The 15,920-nt window shown below is 36.1% G+C and overlaps 2 protein-coding genes across 7 annotated transcripts in view; one reads left to right on the top strand and one right to left on the bottom strand.

Moving 5' to 3' along the window:
• The window catches only part of LOC120483790 (E3 ubiquitin-protein ligase TRIM39), a 210,250-nt gene that overhangs the window by 21,210 nt on the left and 173,120 nt on the right, over positions 1 to 15,920 (bottom strand). The gene's annotated exons all lie outside the window — the stretch shown is intronic.
• The window catches only part of map7d1b (MAP7 domain containing 1b), a 38,205-nt gene continuing 24,321 nt past the window's right edge, over positions 2,037 to 15,920 (top strand). For all 6 annotated transcript variants that reach the window (XM_039678611.2, XM_039678609.2, XM_039678606.2 and 3 more), the window contains exon 1: positions 2,037 to 2,383. In XM_039678611.2, coding sequence (XP_039534545.2) covers positions 2,317 to 2,383 — 67 coding nt within the window. In that variant the 5' untranslated portion in view covers positions 2,037 to 2,316. The remainder of the gene's footprint in view (positions 2,384 to 15,920) is intronic.

The raw sequence follows: 15,920 nt of genomic DNA, 5'->3' as shown, positions 1-15,920 counted from the left end.
TCTTAGCTTTTTTGATACCGGCCCCAGATATTATCCCATTTGAAACCCATTAAATAAGAATTTGCTTTTATAGAGCTTCGCTTCATTCATACTGGATCTAGCTGTTGAAATATTTGGAGTAATAAGAGTGCAGAAATGCAGAATGTTGTCCACCCATCCCGAATGTCGCCTGTTGGTGATATCTCAAACCCCGCAGCTGTTCGGACCACCCCCATCAGCAGCTGTGAATATGTCCAAATGCTGACCTCACCATTGTCTGATAAAGCTTCTCTTTATCTGCATATCATTCAGATTTCATAAACTGATCATAGCTGATAATGTGATGTGATGTTTTTGAGATGAACAATCTATTGACCGAGATATTCTAAAAGATCATTGTACATCAGTGAGGAGGGATCAGCTGTAATGAGATTTCATTACAATAGATTGATTTGATTTATGTATTTAAGATGAATCACATTTGTAATGAGTCTGTTTTCTGGTTTGCAGGTGTCCAGTAAAGAATAACCTGACCGCATTCTCACCTATGACTCAACAAAGCCTCTTTTATCACATATGAGCTGTTCTCCATGACAGCGAGACATAACAGACGATTTTAGGAAGGGTACGCAATGAGTGCTTGATGACGCCGGATACACATCCCCAGGGTTTTGCACTCTACAGATATCAATTGTTTAACTCATGACTGTTTGGATCTACATTTATCTCAAAATACCCGCAAGCATGCACTGAAAGCAGTCTGAGAAAACTCTCCGCATGACTGCGTTGCATGCGGTTTTTGACCTCTGTGTTATTTTTTAATGTCTGCTTTGACTGCATTCTGATGTATGCGTGTCTTTTGTATCCATTTGACTGTTTTTGTTTTGGAAATGTTGCTGACTCACACAAATGTAAGTGGTTTAATGCACTAGTGCTGGCTGGGTTGTATCAATGGTACCAGATGGCTAATTTACTCCGTGCTGATATAATGGCCTGATTTCAACTCTTAAATGCTCTAGTTAAAGTATTAAATAAGACCAGCCTCACATTTGCTTACACATGACCTAATCCAACGGGAACCGTAATGACATTTCCAGCAGTCTCAGACTGTTGTGGTCGCAGTTATAGCTCTATTAATTATTATAATTTGTGTCTTGGACATGGTTGACTTTAGTGCATCTTTAACTGTAGTTTTAGTAAGCAACATTTTTTTTAATCAAATCTAACTTAATATGATGTTTAATGTGTTTTAAGAGAAATAATAATGTTATCAGTTTGCTATGACTAGTTTCAGGGCAGACCTGGTCCTAATTTAAATACATCCAATATGTATTTATGAATATTAGTTAGTTCGAGTCGGCAACCGGCTTTTGATTTAAGAGCAATCTTTCTTGTTGTTTTTGGAGAACTAAATAAAAACTGACCTGTAGCTTTTATGTAAAAGAACTAAATGAGCAGCAACACATTTATTAGTATATTTAATAATATATTATAATCCCTTTTGAAACTAATGTTTTAGACACTGCCAATTCGCTCAACAACCTCTATCCAAAATTACTAATATTTTATATTATTATTATTAGTTGACTAATATAGGCCATGATGTAAAATAGTGAACATTTTTATGGAACAATTGTTCAGCTAAATTCGCAAATTTATTATTATTATTTTTTTTTATCCCATCAAATACATTGCGTTTGCAGGCCCACCAGGTCATGGGATGATATGATCCTTATGACTTCTAAAATATGGGATCCGCTTCAGTTTTCCAGTGGGATGCATTCAGAGGACGTTGCCTCCATCCTTCTGCCGCAGATCCAGCTTTCAGAAACCAGGGGGAGCCATGCTAAAAAAAACGTCAAACCTACCTTTTCTTTACAGCACCTGAGAAGCCTCTAGTATTTTACATCGATAATTAAAGCAAATGAGACATATAAAAACCATATATCGTCTATATAAACATGAGTAGCCTTTTTAAACGTACTAACTGTGTGTCAGTGTCCCCCACGCAGGTCAATGGTGCGGTCCAGTGGACAGGCAGAGACCGTCCCGCATAGAGAGGCTGTATTCGGCTAGCGGCTGCTGTGTGGTGGGCAGGGCCCAGGACCAGGGCCCCCCTCTTCTTCTGTCTTTAGTTTTCACAGCTGAGATCACACAAATCAGTGGGAATAGCGAATTTAACCAGTCCTCGATCGTTTTTTCTCCTTTAATACAGCGCAACTGTTTGTCGCTGATCAGATTTAAAGGGCTACTGCATTCGGGTGTGTTCAGAACTGGGAGTTCCTCTTTTTACGCGTCTCTTTTGGACCCTGTAATGGAATGACTGACTAACAAACCATGAACAAAATGGAGAACAAGGCTCTAGAGAGCAGCTTTGAAGAAAAACTGACGCTGTCAGACCAAGGTATGTAGTTTACAATTAGAATTAAGAAATACGTACAAAATGTCCATGAAACCAACGCACGGGTTGTCAGAGGACGCACATTTCAGGGGAGTCTTCATATGTACGCATCATTTCTGTCGTTTTATAGTGTTTATTTACTGTATGACCCTATTCATATGTTAAAGGTGGATGTTTATGTGCCGCCTGTCATTAAGATAACGATAAAAGTAGCGGCCAGCTGCGCGTGACCTGGATAGCGGTTATTCGCATTTCTGTGAGGAAAATTTGACGTCTTATGTCAACGCTGTTAATTTGTTGAACCTAAAATGATTCTGACGATATGTTCGTCGTTTTATTCATTTGATCCTCACTATATTTTCAGGAGAAAACCGTCAGTTCCTTTATACATTAATAGGTTTCATATGTTTAAGCGCAGTACCGGTGTGCGCAAAAACATCCACGCGCACGTCTGTTTACCCTCTACCTGTCTATTACAGTAATTATCCAGGACCAAATGAAAGCTCACAGGTTTTCTTTGTTGCCAACATCATTAAAAATATATTATTATGTAACGTTTTAACCTACAGTCTTATATCTATAACGTTGCTTCTCAGACTAAATAATATTTAGACATATATTCATAGGCCTAATATCTTTTAAGAAGACAGATAGTTGTTGTTTTTTTTATAATGTCTGTGTCAAATAACATCCCCAACTTGAATTTCATGTAGATCAATTTGGATAAATTTATAAAATAGAGAAATTAGTTTATAATTGTGCATTGGATCGTATTTAAAATGTATTCTGTATAATTGTTATGGATCTGTGGTTTAAACTCATTAGGTGTGATTCGTGAACTACAGCTATTAGTTGTGTCATTTAACCTCAGTTATTCATAATGCACAGTAAGCTTTGAATGAAAGTGTCTTCTGAAATAGGATGCGATCCCTAAGGTTTTACTAGAGTGCTCTCATAAATCACCTTTAATGGCAAGGTCAGAGCTTCCAGATGTGTGTTTGCAGGTAATGCCAGTAGATCAGTGTGTGTTATGCTAAGGAGACATAGTCATTATCTCACAAGATCTTAGTTTGAGCAGCACATTCTTGTCTCTTGTTATTTTTCGCAGGTGGATTTAAAATGTAAAATTCAAAAAGGTTATTTTGAGCTGGCCTGGTATACCACACTTGCAGCGTGGCCCTAAATTATAATAATGTACAAAAGAGGAGGATTCTCAGTAGTGTAAATGCATTCCTATGCGATGATGTGTTAAAAACAGATCTCATTCTCTTCATTTTTGTCTTGGACAGTAAGCTACAGCCAAGCAACAATGATGATGAATGTTAAAGCTCTTCTGTAATATGCCATTCTTAGCTCTTTAATAACCTCATTCTTTCTTTTTAAAGGACCATTCAGTTCTGATATGGTTCCTCCCACATGTTGTTCTGGTATCCGTTATTCACATCCTCTGAATGTAAAGCTGATTCTAGATCAGTGGCAGCTGTATGTCTCACACCTTGTGCTATTTGAGTCATAGACAGCAGTGTGGCGTTATTATTATCAGCTCTGATAGAGGCCTTGTCCTGCAGTCTGAGAGAGAGAGAGAATCCAGAAACATTGATTGCTTTGTAGTGAGTGTTTTGGGCACTGGACTAAGACTCTTCAAGACTGAACTTGTTCAAAGGGACAGTTTCCCCATCACAGATGAGACAGTACGGCTCTCTCTACAAAGACTGAAAGGTTTTCTCTCTCACACATGCACTGGAAGACATTTTCTGTACTCTGCTCATACTGTTATATATCTTTTATCTTTGCTGTCTTGCAATAAAAACCAACCTGATGCCTGAGCCTTATTACGAGATCCTTTAGGTTATAAAACGTATTGTATTTATAATTAAATGTATGTAATTTCAAACAAAATAGTTAACATTATTTTCGTGGCATATTTAAATCAGCAGAATTTGCAAGAAAAATGCTCATAATGAATATGCACAAAATCTCCAAAGAACCATATAAACTCAAGTGTACAGCTGAAATGTCTCTTGAGAAAGTGAACAATCGTTTTTAAAAGAAAGCCCAGTTGAGATCATTCGTGGTTTATTTCCTGTGGGATGGAGTTGCTGTTCAAGCTGAAGGCTTTTGTCTGTGTTAGTAATGAATGACGTGGATATTCTCCTTCTCAGACACTCAGAGCCAATGACGAAATATTTCCTGCTTTCTTTCCCCCAAGAGGTCTTGAAGGGTTGGAAATTTCAATATCTAGCCAAAGTGGCCAGCTCAGCAGACTGCACATGATTCTTGCAACATGTTTCATAATAATCTCCCCAACATATTGCCATAACTAAAAAAAGACATGCTTTAAAATCATTTTCTGTGTCTACAGCAAAACTCACAGTTTAAATAACCTGAAAAGTTTCCATAGATTTGAACTGTATTTTAATCATCTAAATTGCCAATTGTTGTCATAACCAAAATGTGCCATGATAAATATAGATCCAAAAAAAATCACTTCTGCTTTCAGTGGAAAATATCCTTTGTGACATATCCACATTTTGTAAGATTTTATGTTGAATACATTATGACTGTAAGTGTGTTGTTTTCCAACATAATGTTGTTATATACAAGTAGACCAAGTAATGGGGATGACTTCTATTTCTGGAGGTATCTTTGGCAAGAGCTGCTTGTCATAACCGTGTGGGAAGACGGAAAAGGAAAGGGAGGAGGAAGGAATAGAGAGGAGGGAAGCATTTCATTTGAATGTGAGATGTTTGTTTCCAGGGGCTTGAATCTGAAGTTTTATGTGGGCGGAAGAGCAACAAGATGAGACAAAAACTAGAGAGAGTTACAAAATCTGCCCGGAAACAGCTTGGATTGTAGTGCTATAAACAACAGTGTATGTGTTCTAGTAATATTTATTTGCTGAATTAATGTCAGAGATTGAATTTGCAAGACTTTTATGAGATGGCAACCATTCAGACCATCTTACCAAACAGATACGCATTATTGTCCTCAGTCTTTAGAAAAATTACTCTTTATATGAGATTTGTTGACTGTTCATTGTAAGTTCTGCTGATCAGTATTTTGGTTTGTGGTTTCTTCAATGCATTAGATCAATACATTTTCAGTGTTTTATACAATATTTCATGGTTAAAAGGTTAGTTCACCCAAAAATGAAAATTATGTCATCAATTATTTACCCCAGTGCCGATCCTAGCCTTTTGGGGGCCCTAAGCACAATTTTAAGGCGCTCCTGTCAGTGCATTTATAAAAAAAAAAAACCTAAATGACCCCCAATCTGTTCTTTCAGAGCAGTTTTGCTCCATCTCTCTCTCTCTTTTTTTTTTTTTTTTTTTTGTATCGTGCAAGTCTGGCAGGAGACTGTATATTATGACAGCCTGGTTACATGATCTGACTTATTTGTATATTAAGGCTTTAAAGTAAAGGTATGGAATGCGGCAACATGTTTTCATAACTGCTGGAAGCCAAAATCAAAAATAAAACTATAATTCTATTAAAGGGATAGTTTACTTTGAAATTAATTTTTGGTATGTTTTATCTTACCTCAAGGGCATCCAAGATGTAGGTGTCTTTGTTTCCACAGTAGTTTCAATTTTGATATTTTTAGGTCAAACCGTTCGTGTCAGTCATATCATCAGTCATATAATGGAGGTCTATGGTCACCACCTCAAAGATAATGGACAGAGAAGTCCAGATTAAACATGATTTAATGATTTGTAAATGTAAGTACACATTGATGGCCTAAGACACGACATGAGCAGTTTGTATGATAAAAGTATTTATATAGTTTTTACCTCTTGTAACCACAGCCACGTCCAAGTGATCTGAGGCCGCAGCCACTTTGTGGTGGTGACCATAGACCTCCATTATATGACTGATAGACACGAACGGTTTGACGTAAAAATATCAAAATTGAAACTACTGCGGAAACAAAGACACCTACATCTTGAATGCCCTTGAGGTAAGCTAAATCATACCAAAAATTAATTTCAAAGCTAACTATCCCTTCAATCACAAAGCCCCATGCATCAAATCTGTTAGAGCAAGACTTGCAACTGGGACAACTTGCGTACTTTGCTTATAGGGAGGACCTTCATTTGTGTTATGAAAATGAAAAAAAAAGTATTACGGGTTTGGAACGACATTATTTTTGTCTGAACTATCCCTTTAAATAGTAGTTATCCATATAATTGAGACGTACAAAGATTTGAGTTGTCAAACAAGAGAGATGTTTCTCGAGTCCAATTTTGCTTTAGTTTTATACAACCATTGGAAGTTTAGGAAATGCACATCCGGCTCTACTTGGACACTAGATGACCTGTATGTCCTCCTTTCCTCTTAGAACATCAATAACAGACTTTTCAATGACCTCTTAATAACCTTAAGCAGCAATAGGCAGACAATGAAGTCATTTAACACGGAGATACACCATAATCTGGCAGTTCGTTCCCCTCATAAAGCTCATGATGATGATGTGAACTGATGTTTTAGATCTCAGAGCCATTTCTTTTTAAAAACTACTATTATTAAGATTAATCATCTTAATAATATGCAGTTCTGCTTCAATGATGAGGTGTGGCGTCTGGAGTCGTGGAAGTCAGGATCATGTTTTGGTTGGCAAAACTGATTTGTCGCAGAGGCTGAAATGAAAACAAACTGAGAATTTGTGTGATTAGATCAAGTCTTCACTGTTGCACAATGACTTCTCTCGGCGGCAGGAAAACAGGGGAAATCTGTCTCCGTCTTACGCAAGCGGGGCGTGTGAATTCCTTTTGAGTCAGAACATGAGAAAACAGGATCAGAAGATGTGAAATGAACCGGAATGAATGTGTTTTTTACCAACACAGAGATCTGAAAATAAGGTCAAACTTTGAATTATTTCTGAATAATGCATTTCATTGTTGGTGTGCTGAGAGAATATTTGTAAACGGTGGTTATATATGCTAATTTATGCAGAAATGCAGTCTTTTTTTTTTTTGTAATTAGAAACGTTACATGCCCAGAGTCTAGTTTCCATTATATTCAAGCTTGTGGCATTCTAGCAAACTTTACTCAGCACTTTCAGTATAGTACGTTGGTTTGATTTCTTTCATCCTTTCAGACCAAAAGGGATTTTCAGATTTCTGTAAGCACATTAAGCGATCTCCTAAACTTCTACAGAATAGTGGAGAATGTAAAAGTTTTCAAAGCTTTCTTTTGCTCTGTTAATCCTCTGACACAGTGTTTTCTTTGTTGAAGCGAACTTTTAGAGTTTACTCCAATGGTCCGTGGGCTCTGTTTATTTTTTGACGCCTTGTCTACCGGGTTGGTGGTCTCTATGTAGAATCAACAAGTGTGGCTGTTGAGACTCTGGTGTGCCTGGAGTCCTAGACTATAAAACAAGTGGTCGCACTTTTAAAATATATATTTTTTTCTGATTATAGTGTCAAACAGTATTTTACTGTAATAAAACAAATATGCCATTACAGGTTGTGCTTAAAAGGTGATTTTACCACACTCTTAGAAGAAAGGGTTCTATATAGAACCTTAAAAGGTTCTATCAACGCTACGTATTTGGAACCCCTAAAAGGTTCAGGGTTCAATAATAAGAACCCTTTAGGGATCCAGGAAAAAGTTTCTAAATGGAACCTTTTGGGTTCATTCATTATCATTTGTTTTGTCCTTTCTGGATGAAATATTTCATATTATTGACAAACATCAAGACCCTAAAATGTATTTATGAATGATCACAAAATTCAAGATATGGGGGTTAGAAAATGTATATATTTATATCATTTCATGTAGTTAATCAATATCACATGAAGAGTGCCATTTCAGTTTTTCTCCTCCAAAAATCAGCATGATTAAAATGTGATGTTAAGTTACTAGAACAGTTTAATTAACAATAATTTAATTACAACTACAAAATGTTGCAGAATAATGTAATATATGAATGAATAATAGCCTATAAAGAACCTATGTACCAACACAAGGGTCTTGGAAATATGTTATGAAGGTTGAAAAGTTACTTAAGCAACAGCCATAATTGTTTAGATTTACAATTTTTTTACATTATTTAAATATAGTATTTGTATGTAAATGAAGCGACATTCGTTGTTTGTAAATAGGGTTAGAAAAATGTGTTCTACACTTAAGAATAAAAATAAAATTATAAAAATAAATTTATAAGGTAATACGTTTTTTTTTTTTTTTTTTTAAAGAGAGCTTCTGAAAATAAACTTTTAAAGGTTTATTTCTGACTGTGGTTTTATATGTTGAACACGGTGTGTGTTAAGTGTCAGATGCTGTTGTTTAGTGTATGTTTAGGTTGTTGGCATGAACTTTGTGTGGTGCACATATGAAGTCTCAACCGGTTCACGAGCAGCTGTAGCCATCAGTGCGTCTTTGACGAGAGACATGAGTGTTTAAAAAGAGAAAACAGTCGTTAGCATGTGCTTGTGTGTGTGTTCACACACCCCGTCCGTCCCCTGTCCCGCTCCAGTGTGGTCACAGAACTGGCCTACTAATATTAGCGCCACAGCTGCACAAGTGCTCATCATCATTGCCACATACAGTAACACTGATCTAGAAACAGCATCGCCACACCTTTTAAAGCGTTTCAGCAGTCGTAATACAATCTAAAACAGCAACTGCTAAGAGACACTTCTATTATGATGTGGTGGGAGAGAGTCTACAGCATGTGTCGTGATCTCCGACATGACTCCGAATTTCTTGGGTTGTTTCCCTGACGTTCTCACATCTGCTTCTGGTGACCTTCAAAGCGATTCTTGTGCCGCCACAGCGTGTGCAGCAGGAACGCTGATTAACACTTTCCCCTAAGTGTGTGTGAATACACGTAGGTAATTATAGACACAGTCATGTGATGACTGTAATATTAGCTGCTCTTCACAGAACGCTGCCTGATCTTCTGTTTGTATGTTTTAAATATCGAGTCATGGTGGCCAGCAGATGTCATTTCCGCTTTCATCTTGTCCGTCCTCCATTAAATGACCTCAGCATCAAGTGGCTCCTAATGTAAGGAGTGTCACAGGCTTTTCCTCCTAAACACTTTGCTTTTTGCTCTGTTTGGTTGTATTTAGTCAATTGCTTTTTATTTAGCAGGTACTTTACTCTAAAAGCAGATTACAGTGCTCTAATTGCAGGGTGCACCTGGAATAATTTGACCTTTCTGAAGCGGTTTGCTCAAGGTGGTAATGTGTATTGTTCGTATTATTCATTCTCTTGTTTACAGAATCAAAACACTAGACGTCCAGAGATCTAACCATCTGGTGGTTCATAGTCCTTTTCACTGGTTTTCATAATTATTATATATTATACTGTGATATGTCATCAAGCATTTACTCCTGACACTTTCAGCTGTTATGACAGACAGCATCAGTTTGCTCTGTTTTACATATTTATATCTGTCCTCTTCTGCTTCAGTGCACACAGAGACTTCTAGACATGAAAGGGACAATCCCAGATACACCCTTCTTGACACCACTGTTGTACGGTTTCACTTTGAATTTAAACATTGCATTTGCACAGAGTATAATTATGAGGCACGATTTTTCTCTCTGGGACTAATTTCAGGTTATGAATTTTGTTGTCAGGCAAATTCTGCAGTAAAAAATGTTATAATAGCTTGTGACATAATATTAATAATGTCTGTATATTTGAATTATTATTTCCATGTTTTGATTATCTTTAAAATGTAAATTCAAATTCAATTGTTTTAAATATAAAGTGAAATTATGGTTAAAATCTATACAATCATGTACCCATTGATCATGTGAAACTTGTTGTCTGAGAGGCGATTTGTGTGATGTTTTTATGGTATATATGTGTCTGTTGATTGTCAATTGTTTCATGAAGCTTGTATGATGATGTTTTATTTATGGTTTTATATGTGTTGCTGGATTGTTGGTTGTATGTTTTTCTTTCCTGCCCATGGACTACAGATGAAATTTAGCTTGTTGCTAATTCTGGTATGGCTGCATGCCATACACTGTCCCTGTTAAATAAATATAATAAATAAATAAATAAATAAATTATGCCGTTTTTTTTAATCATCGTTTAGAATACACTACTTTTCAAAAGTTTGATTTGTTTTTAAGACGAAATTAATTATTTTATTCAGCAAGGATGCATTCAGTCGATCAAAAGTGAGAGTAAAGACATTTATAATGTAACTTAATATTTATTTTTTTCAATAAATGCTTCTTTTGAGCTTTCGATTTATCAAAGAATCGTCACGGTTTTCACTAAAAAATGACGCAGCACAGCTGTTTTCAACATTGATAATGCTAATAAATGTTTCTTGAGGAGCAAATCATCATACTAGAGTGATTTCTGAAGGAGTAATGATGCACAGCTCTTAAAAATAATTCTGAACTCTTGCGCATGGGATTTTAAGGGGTTGTACCTTTTTATTTCTCAGAATGTTTACTTAATATTGTATATATTGTATTATGTTACATTATATGTGTTGATATTTCATGGCTATGCTTCTGAAGGGAGCTGCCAAAACATGTGGATGGATACTGTAGATGTGGGTCAGTGCACATATAAACATAGTCACTGTGCCCACATCTTTCACCTCCACACACACATAAGACATCCTTTATGTCTACACACATACATGCATAGTTTAAGCATGCATATACATCTGGATGCTCTTTCCATTAAACCACTCAAGGGCAGCTTTAGTATAGAAGGATAAAAATCACTTAAAGAGGCTTATCTTATTTTTACTGATCTGAGGTCAAAGGCTTTTGCACGTTTGCTAAAAAAAAAAAACGGCATAAAAACACCAAGAACTGTTGAAAAATGACATATTCTGTCATATAAAATACAAAGTTTTTTGAATATCATTGAGCCCTGAATGAGTTGAAGTGTTTATTGATGCTGATCTTGATGATCACACACCAAACAAACACGAAGCGTCTCAGTTGGAGACCAATTAGCAAATGATGCAATACTAAAACACTTACGGGTGTCGTGGGTTAAAACGCTCGCCGTTGTTCTGTTTGTTGTGTCTGTGATCGGGGAAACCGTTCAGGCCATGTGGTTCTTGTTGTTGGATTGAGAATATTTTTGTTTTGTGCCATGAGCTGTCTAGTTTGAAGAAAACCTTCAGTCTTGCACTACAATCTCACAGTCATATATCAAGATATTGGCCGTTTCTGAGTTTCCATTTGTGCAAGTGTCTGACTTCACTGAGGGGGAGGCATGCAGGGATGTTAAAATATTAATGGTGTTTGGATGACTCCAGCTCTCTGGCTGTGTGTGTGTGTGCAGATGTGGGTAACCCAGTTTATCCGGCATGTTGATATGCGAGACAGATTGTTGCCACTCCACTGGATGCTTCAGAAGAACCCCAATAGAAACATGTAATTCTGTTGCTTTTTATTGCTCTGTTTCGTATTTCTAGTGCTGTGAATGTTTTTATCTTCAATGAAGTTTATCTTCAATTTGTGCTTAGCATTATCAAATGACCAAGTTAAATACAGATGTTCAGTTTTAGACATATAGAAACACTTTAGTAGACAGTAGACAGTCTGTTTTTGTACTATTTTGTCTATTGAAACGCAGATCTTTAGCATGTCATATTCCAGCTTTGTTTGGAACATCAAATATACACACTTTCTGTTGAATTATAACTGGGTTATTTTTAGGAAATGGTACTATTTGTTCCTGAAATTTTCAGGAAGATTATTCATAAACTGTTCTTAAACATTTACGAGTAAATTCTTAGTATTCGATTATGTTATTTAAGCTTGTAATTAGTCGTGAGTCAATTCTGGTAGTATCACTTTGTGCGCTTTTTAAAATGGAAGTATATTAATAACCTACACTACCCTTCAAACGTTAAGTTTTTTTGTAATGTTTTTGTCTCTTCTGCTCACTATGCATTTTATTTGATCAAAAAACAGTAATATTGTGAAATATTATTACAATTGAATTTTTTTTAGTTTAAAAGTTTTTCATTGTCATATATTTTACAATGTAATTTGTTTCTGTGTTGCAAAGCTGATTTTTTAGCATCATTACTCCAGTCTTCAGTGATCCTTCAGAAATCATTATAATATAATAATTTTTCCAACATTTCGGATTATGTTGAACACAGTTGAACACAGCTTCATATCTTTTGTGGGAACTACAATTTTTTTTTTCTCAGGATACTTTGAATAGAAATGTCAAATGAACAGCATTTATTTGATATATAGCATTATAAATGTTTTTAATCAAAAATATGCATCAGTTCTGAGTAAAAAATATTAATTTCTTAGAAAAACTCCAAACGTGCTTACATGCATGACTGAAGGTCATACTAAATAGTTAATAATAACCTAGCAGATATTATCACATTTTTCACAGTCAATATTTTTGTTCTTTGTCCCCCCCATCCAAAAAAAAAAAAAATTAGTCTAACTTTTGAGTCTAACAGGCCAGAATTGTGTAAGCTTTGTCACTGTGACACAAATAGGCAAAAATGGCAGCGTTTCCTGAGAATGATCCATGTGGAAAGACTGAAAAGAAGTTTATCAGCTGCAGGACACGTACAATTAAATTATTAGCAACAAGTCTTTGTGGCATTTTTAAGTGTAAACAGTAGAAGTATTCCCTCTGTCCTTGTTTAGCTCCGCCGCTGCTCTCTGACGGCCGTGTGCCATGTTGTTCTCTGTTGCCATCCACACAGACAGTAGAGACGCATGCCACACATGCCTGAGGTCCGGCTGACCCAGATCCACTGAGCCTCATGCTCTTCCCTCCGCCACGGACGGGCCGCTGACCCACTTCACACCATTGTGTCTGTAAAGCCCTTCACACCAGTGCAAAAAACACAGAACTGTGTGCTTTTACAGCGGTGTGTATTTAAAGCGTCAGGGTTTTCAGAGATAATCACGTGGAGGAAAGGAAAAACCAGGAATAGGATCTTGTTAATGTGCAATTCTTTCCTCTAGATAGGTGAGATCCTATCTTTGAAGGGAGTGAAGAGATCTCAAATTGTGCCCAGTTTTGCTTGATTTTAAGTTCGCAAACATTTTTCATAAATGTAAGAATAAATTGTCTGTGTTATGCATTTTATAGCCCTATTTAATTAGTTGTCTATTTATTCTCCAATGGAATTTTAGGAGAAATGTCTCACGAAATTGACAAAACCAAAAATAACTCTTGCACCTAGGAACAATACAAGTCAACACCATTATGACTAAAAGTTTACTAAGTAGTATTTTGTGGTGCCTGTTTAGTCTGCTTTTAGTTTTCAGACTTGTGCTTTTTGTCACTCTTAGAAGAAAAGGTTCTAAATAGAACCTTAAAAGGTTCTATCAGCGCTACGTATTTGGACGTACCCCGAAAAGGTTCTATACACTCTTAAAAAAAGGGTTGCTCTGGGTTCTATATAGAACCCTGGGGTTCCATACTTGGCCAATAGAACCTTTTACCAAAAAAAAAGGTTCTATATAGAGCCATTTTGGAGTTCCATATATGAAGCGGGGGATGGAACCATTTCTGGTTCTAAATAGAACCATTTCTTCTTTGAGTGTGGTGAAATAAAATGAATAAATAGAGAATGCATGGGTGGCACGCTAACAGGCTAGCGAATTACTAGCGTGTTGTGCTACCAAAAACGATTTAGATAGAAGCTAGCAATGTAAGGTTAATGTGTGATGTTGGGTAAGCTATCAGTATAAACAACAAGGAATGATAATAAATAATGATTAAAAACAGAAAGATCAAAGCTCACAAACGAAAACCAGTGCAGCAACAACAACGAGGCTGACAGGTCAAGTTAAAAACTTTATTTAAATGAACAAAAATGTTTTTAATAGTTTTATTACACAACCAATCCAATTTAGCAACAAATTAGCAACTGCATAGCAACACCCTAGCAACCACCCACAACAGAGTTTTGCATGAAAAGTAGCCTATAGTTTTCTCTCATTGTATTTACTTATCTACTATATAATTTTTCATATTTTTAAAGAGTTTTCTCTCCTTTTATGGCTGATGAGGGATTGTGGGGTCTATTTTTACTGTGAGCTAGAGGTGAAACTCGATCGGTCTGCAGTGGACCTGACAGATCAGTGACTGCCCGTCACATGAACTTTTATACTCATACGCAGGTGTGTGTGTGTTTAGCTCAGGTCTGCTGAGTGATGCCCTCTGCTGTGATTAAAGGACTGCCTACATGAATCACATTATCAGGAGGAAGATTCCTCCTTGTGGCCTCTTCTTTGTAACACCAAATGTATTGCAACACAAAGCCAGTTGGGTCAGGGAGATCTTTCTCAGACCTGTCGTCACTGTGGTGAGGTTTTCCTTTGCTGCGTCTCAGAAGATCTGCCCGGACACGCCCCGAACCCTTTGTATGCTTTAGTCTTGGGTTTTACTGTTGTTTTTATCTCTTCGTCCCTCTGCCCAAACATTGTCTCATCCCTGGATCACATGCAATGTTTTTCTTTCTCTTTCAAGCTCACAAAAATTTCCCCCCAGTGCATCTTGTGAAGTTTCTTATGTGTTACTGTTGCCATTCTGAGTGAATAAGACAACATAAACCATTATAATTAGCACATTATAATCATTATATCGCAGTGCTGTTGAACTGGCCATCTCTGGTTGTACATTAATTAGCTTTCAATAATTCAACTATCTTTCATTAATTGTTTTTTATACATATTATTATTTATATCGTACATTTTTATATATACCATACCCCAACTTTTACTATAAATTCAAATTTCAGTTAAAATTATTTCCCATTGTATTTTATGAATCTGATAACCTTTTGTTTAGGTTTAATGAGCCACCAAGACGAATCAAAGGAGAAAAATGTAACTTAAAATAAACTTCTCCCTTAGTTTCCCTAGCAGCACAATCAATTTTTTCTGATAAAATTTAGTTAAAAAGTTGTATAAAAATTTTGTTATTATTATTTGAGTTTTGTAAAATTTTTAAAATTGTAAAATTTCTATATTTGCTAATTTTTTTTTTAATGTCTTGATTTTAAAACATAAAACCATTGAGCTTTTATTTTGGCAACAAACCACTTGGACCCCTAAAGATTCACTTTTGTTTGAGTTTTTTCTTTTTTTATTTATTTAAATTAATCATGCAGGCCCAACTAACAGTTTAAAGAAGACCATTCTGCCCCCTAAAATGATTTCATCTGCCCATGTTCCCCACTTTTTGTGTATTTAATACATGGTAGGTATTTGCACTCATTCTCTGGAAGTCTAACACATCATTGGAAATCTAAAGAGGCTGCATTTGTTTTCATGAGGAAGATTTGAACTTTTGACTTTGGCGATCAGTAGGCGTCCTGACAGATTTAAATCTCCGTCCTAAATTTTCCGTATTTTTCTGATAGCAAATCAGTGTCTGCTTATGGTATCTCACATCTAACATGCTTTATGTACCAGCCTAATTGCTTCTGTGAAGTACTAATTAATTCCATCTCCAAATGAGAGTAATTTAGCATCTGATTACTAGTGTGAGCATATCTGTTTCTAAGCAGAAGAAAAATGGCACACTTTCTGCGTCTTTCCCGGGACAGATG

The sequence above is a fragment of the Pimephales promelas genome, chromosome 18, assembly GCF_988280905.1.
Source record: "Pimephales promelas chromosome 18, fPimPro1.hap1.1, whole genome shotgun sequence".
Lineage (NCBI taxonomy): Eukaryota > Metazoa > Chordata > Actinopteri > Cypriniformes > Leuciscidae > Pimephales > Pimephales promelas.
Note: the sequence above shows the minus strand (reverse complement) of the source record. Positions and strands in the feature narration are given on the sequence as shown.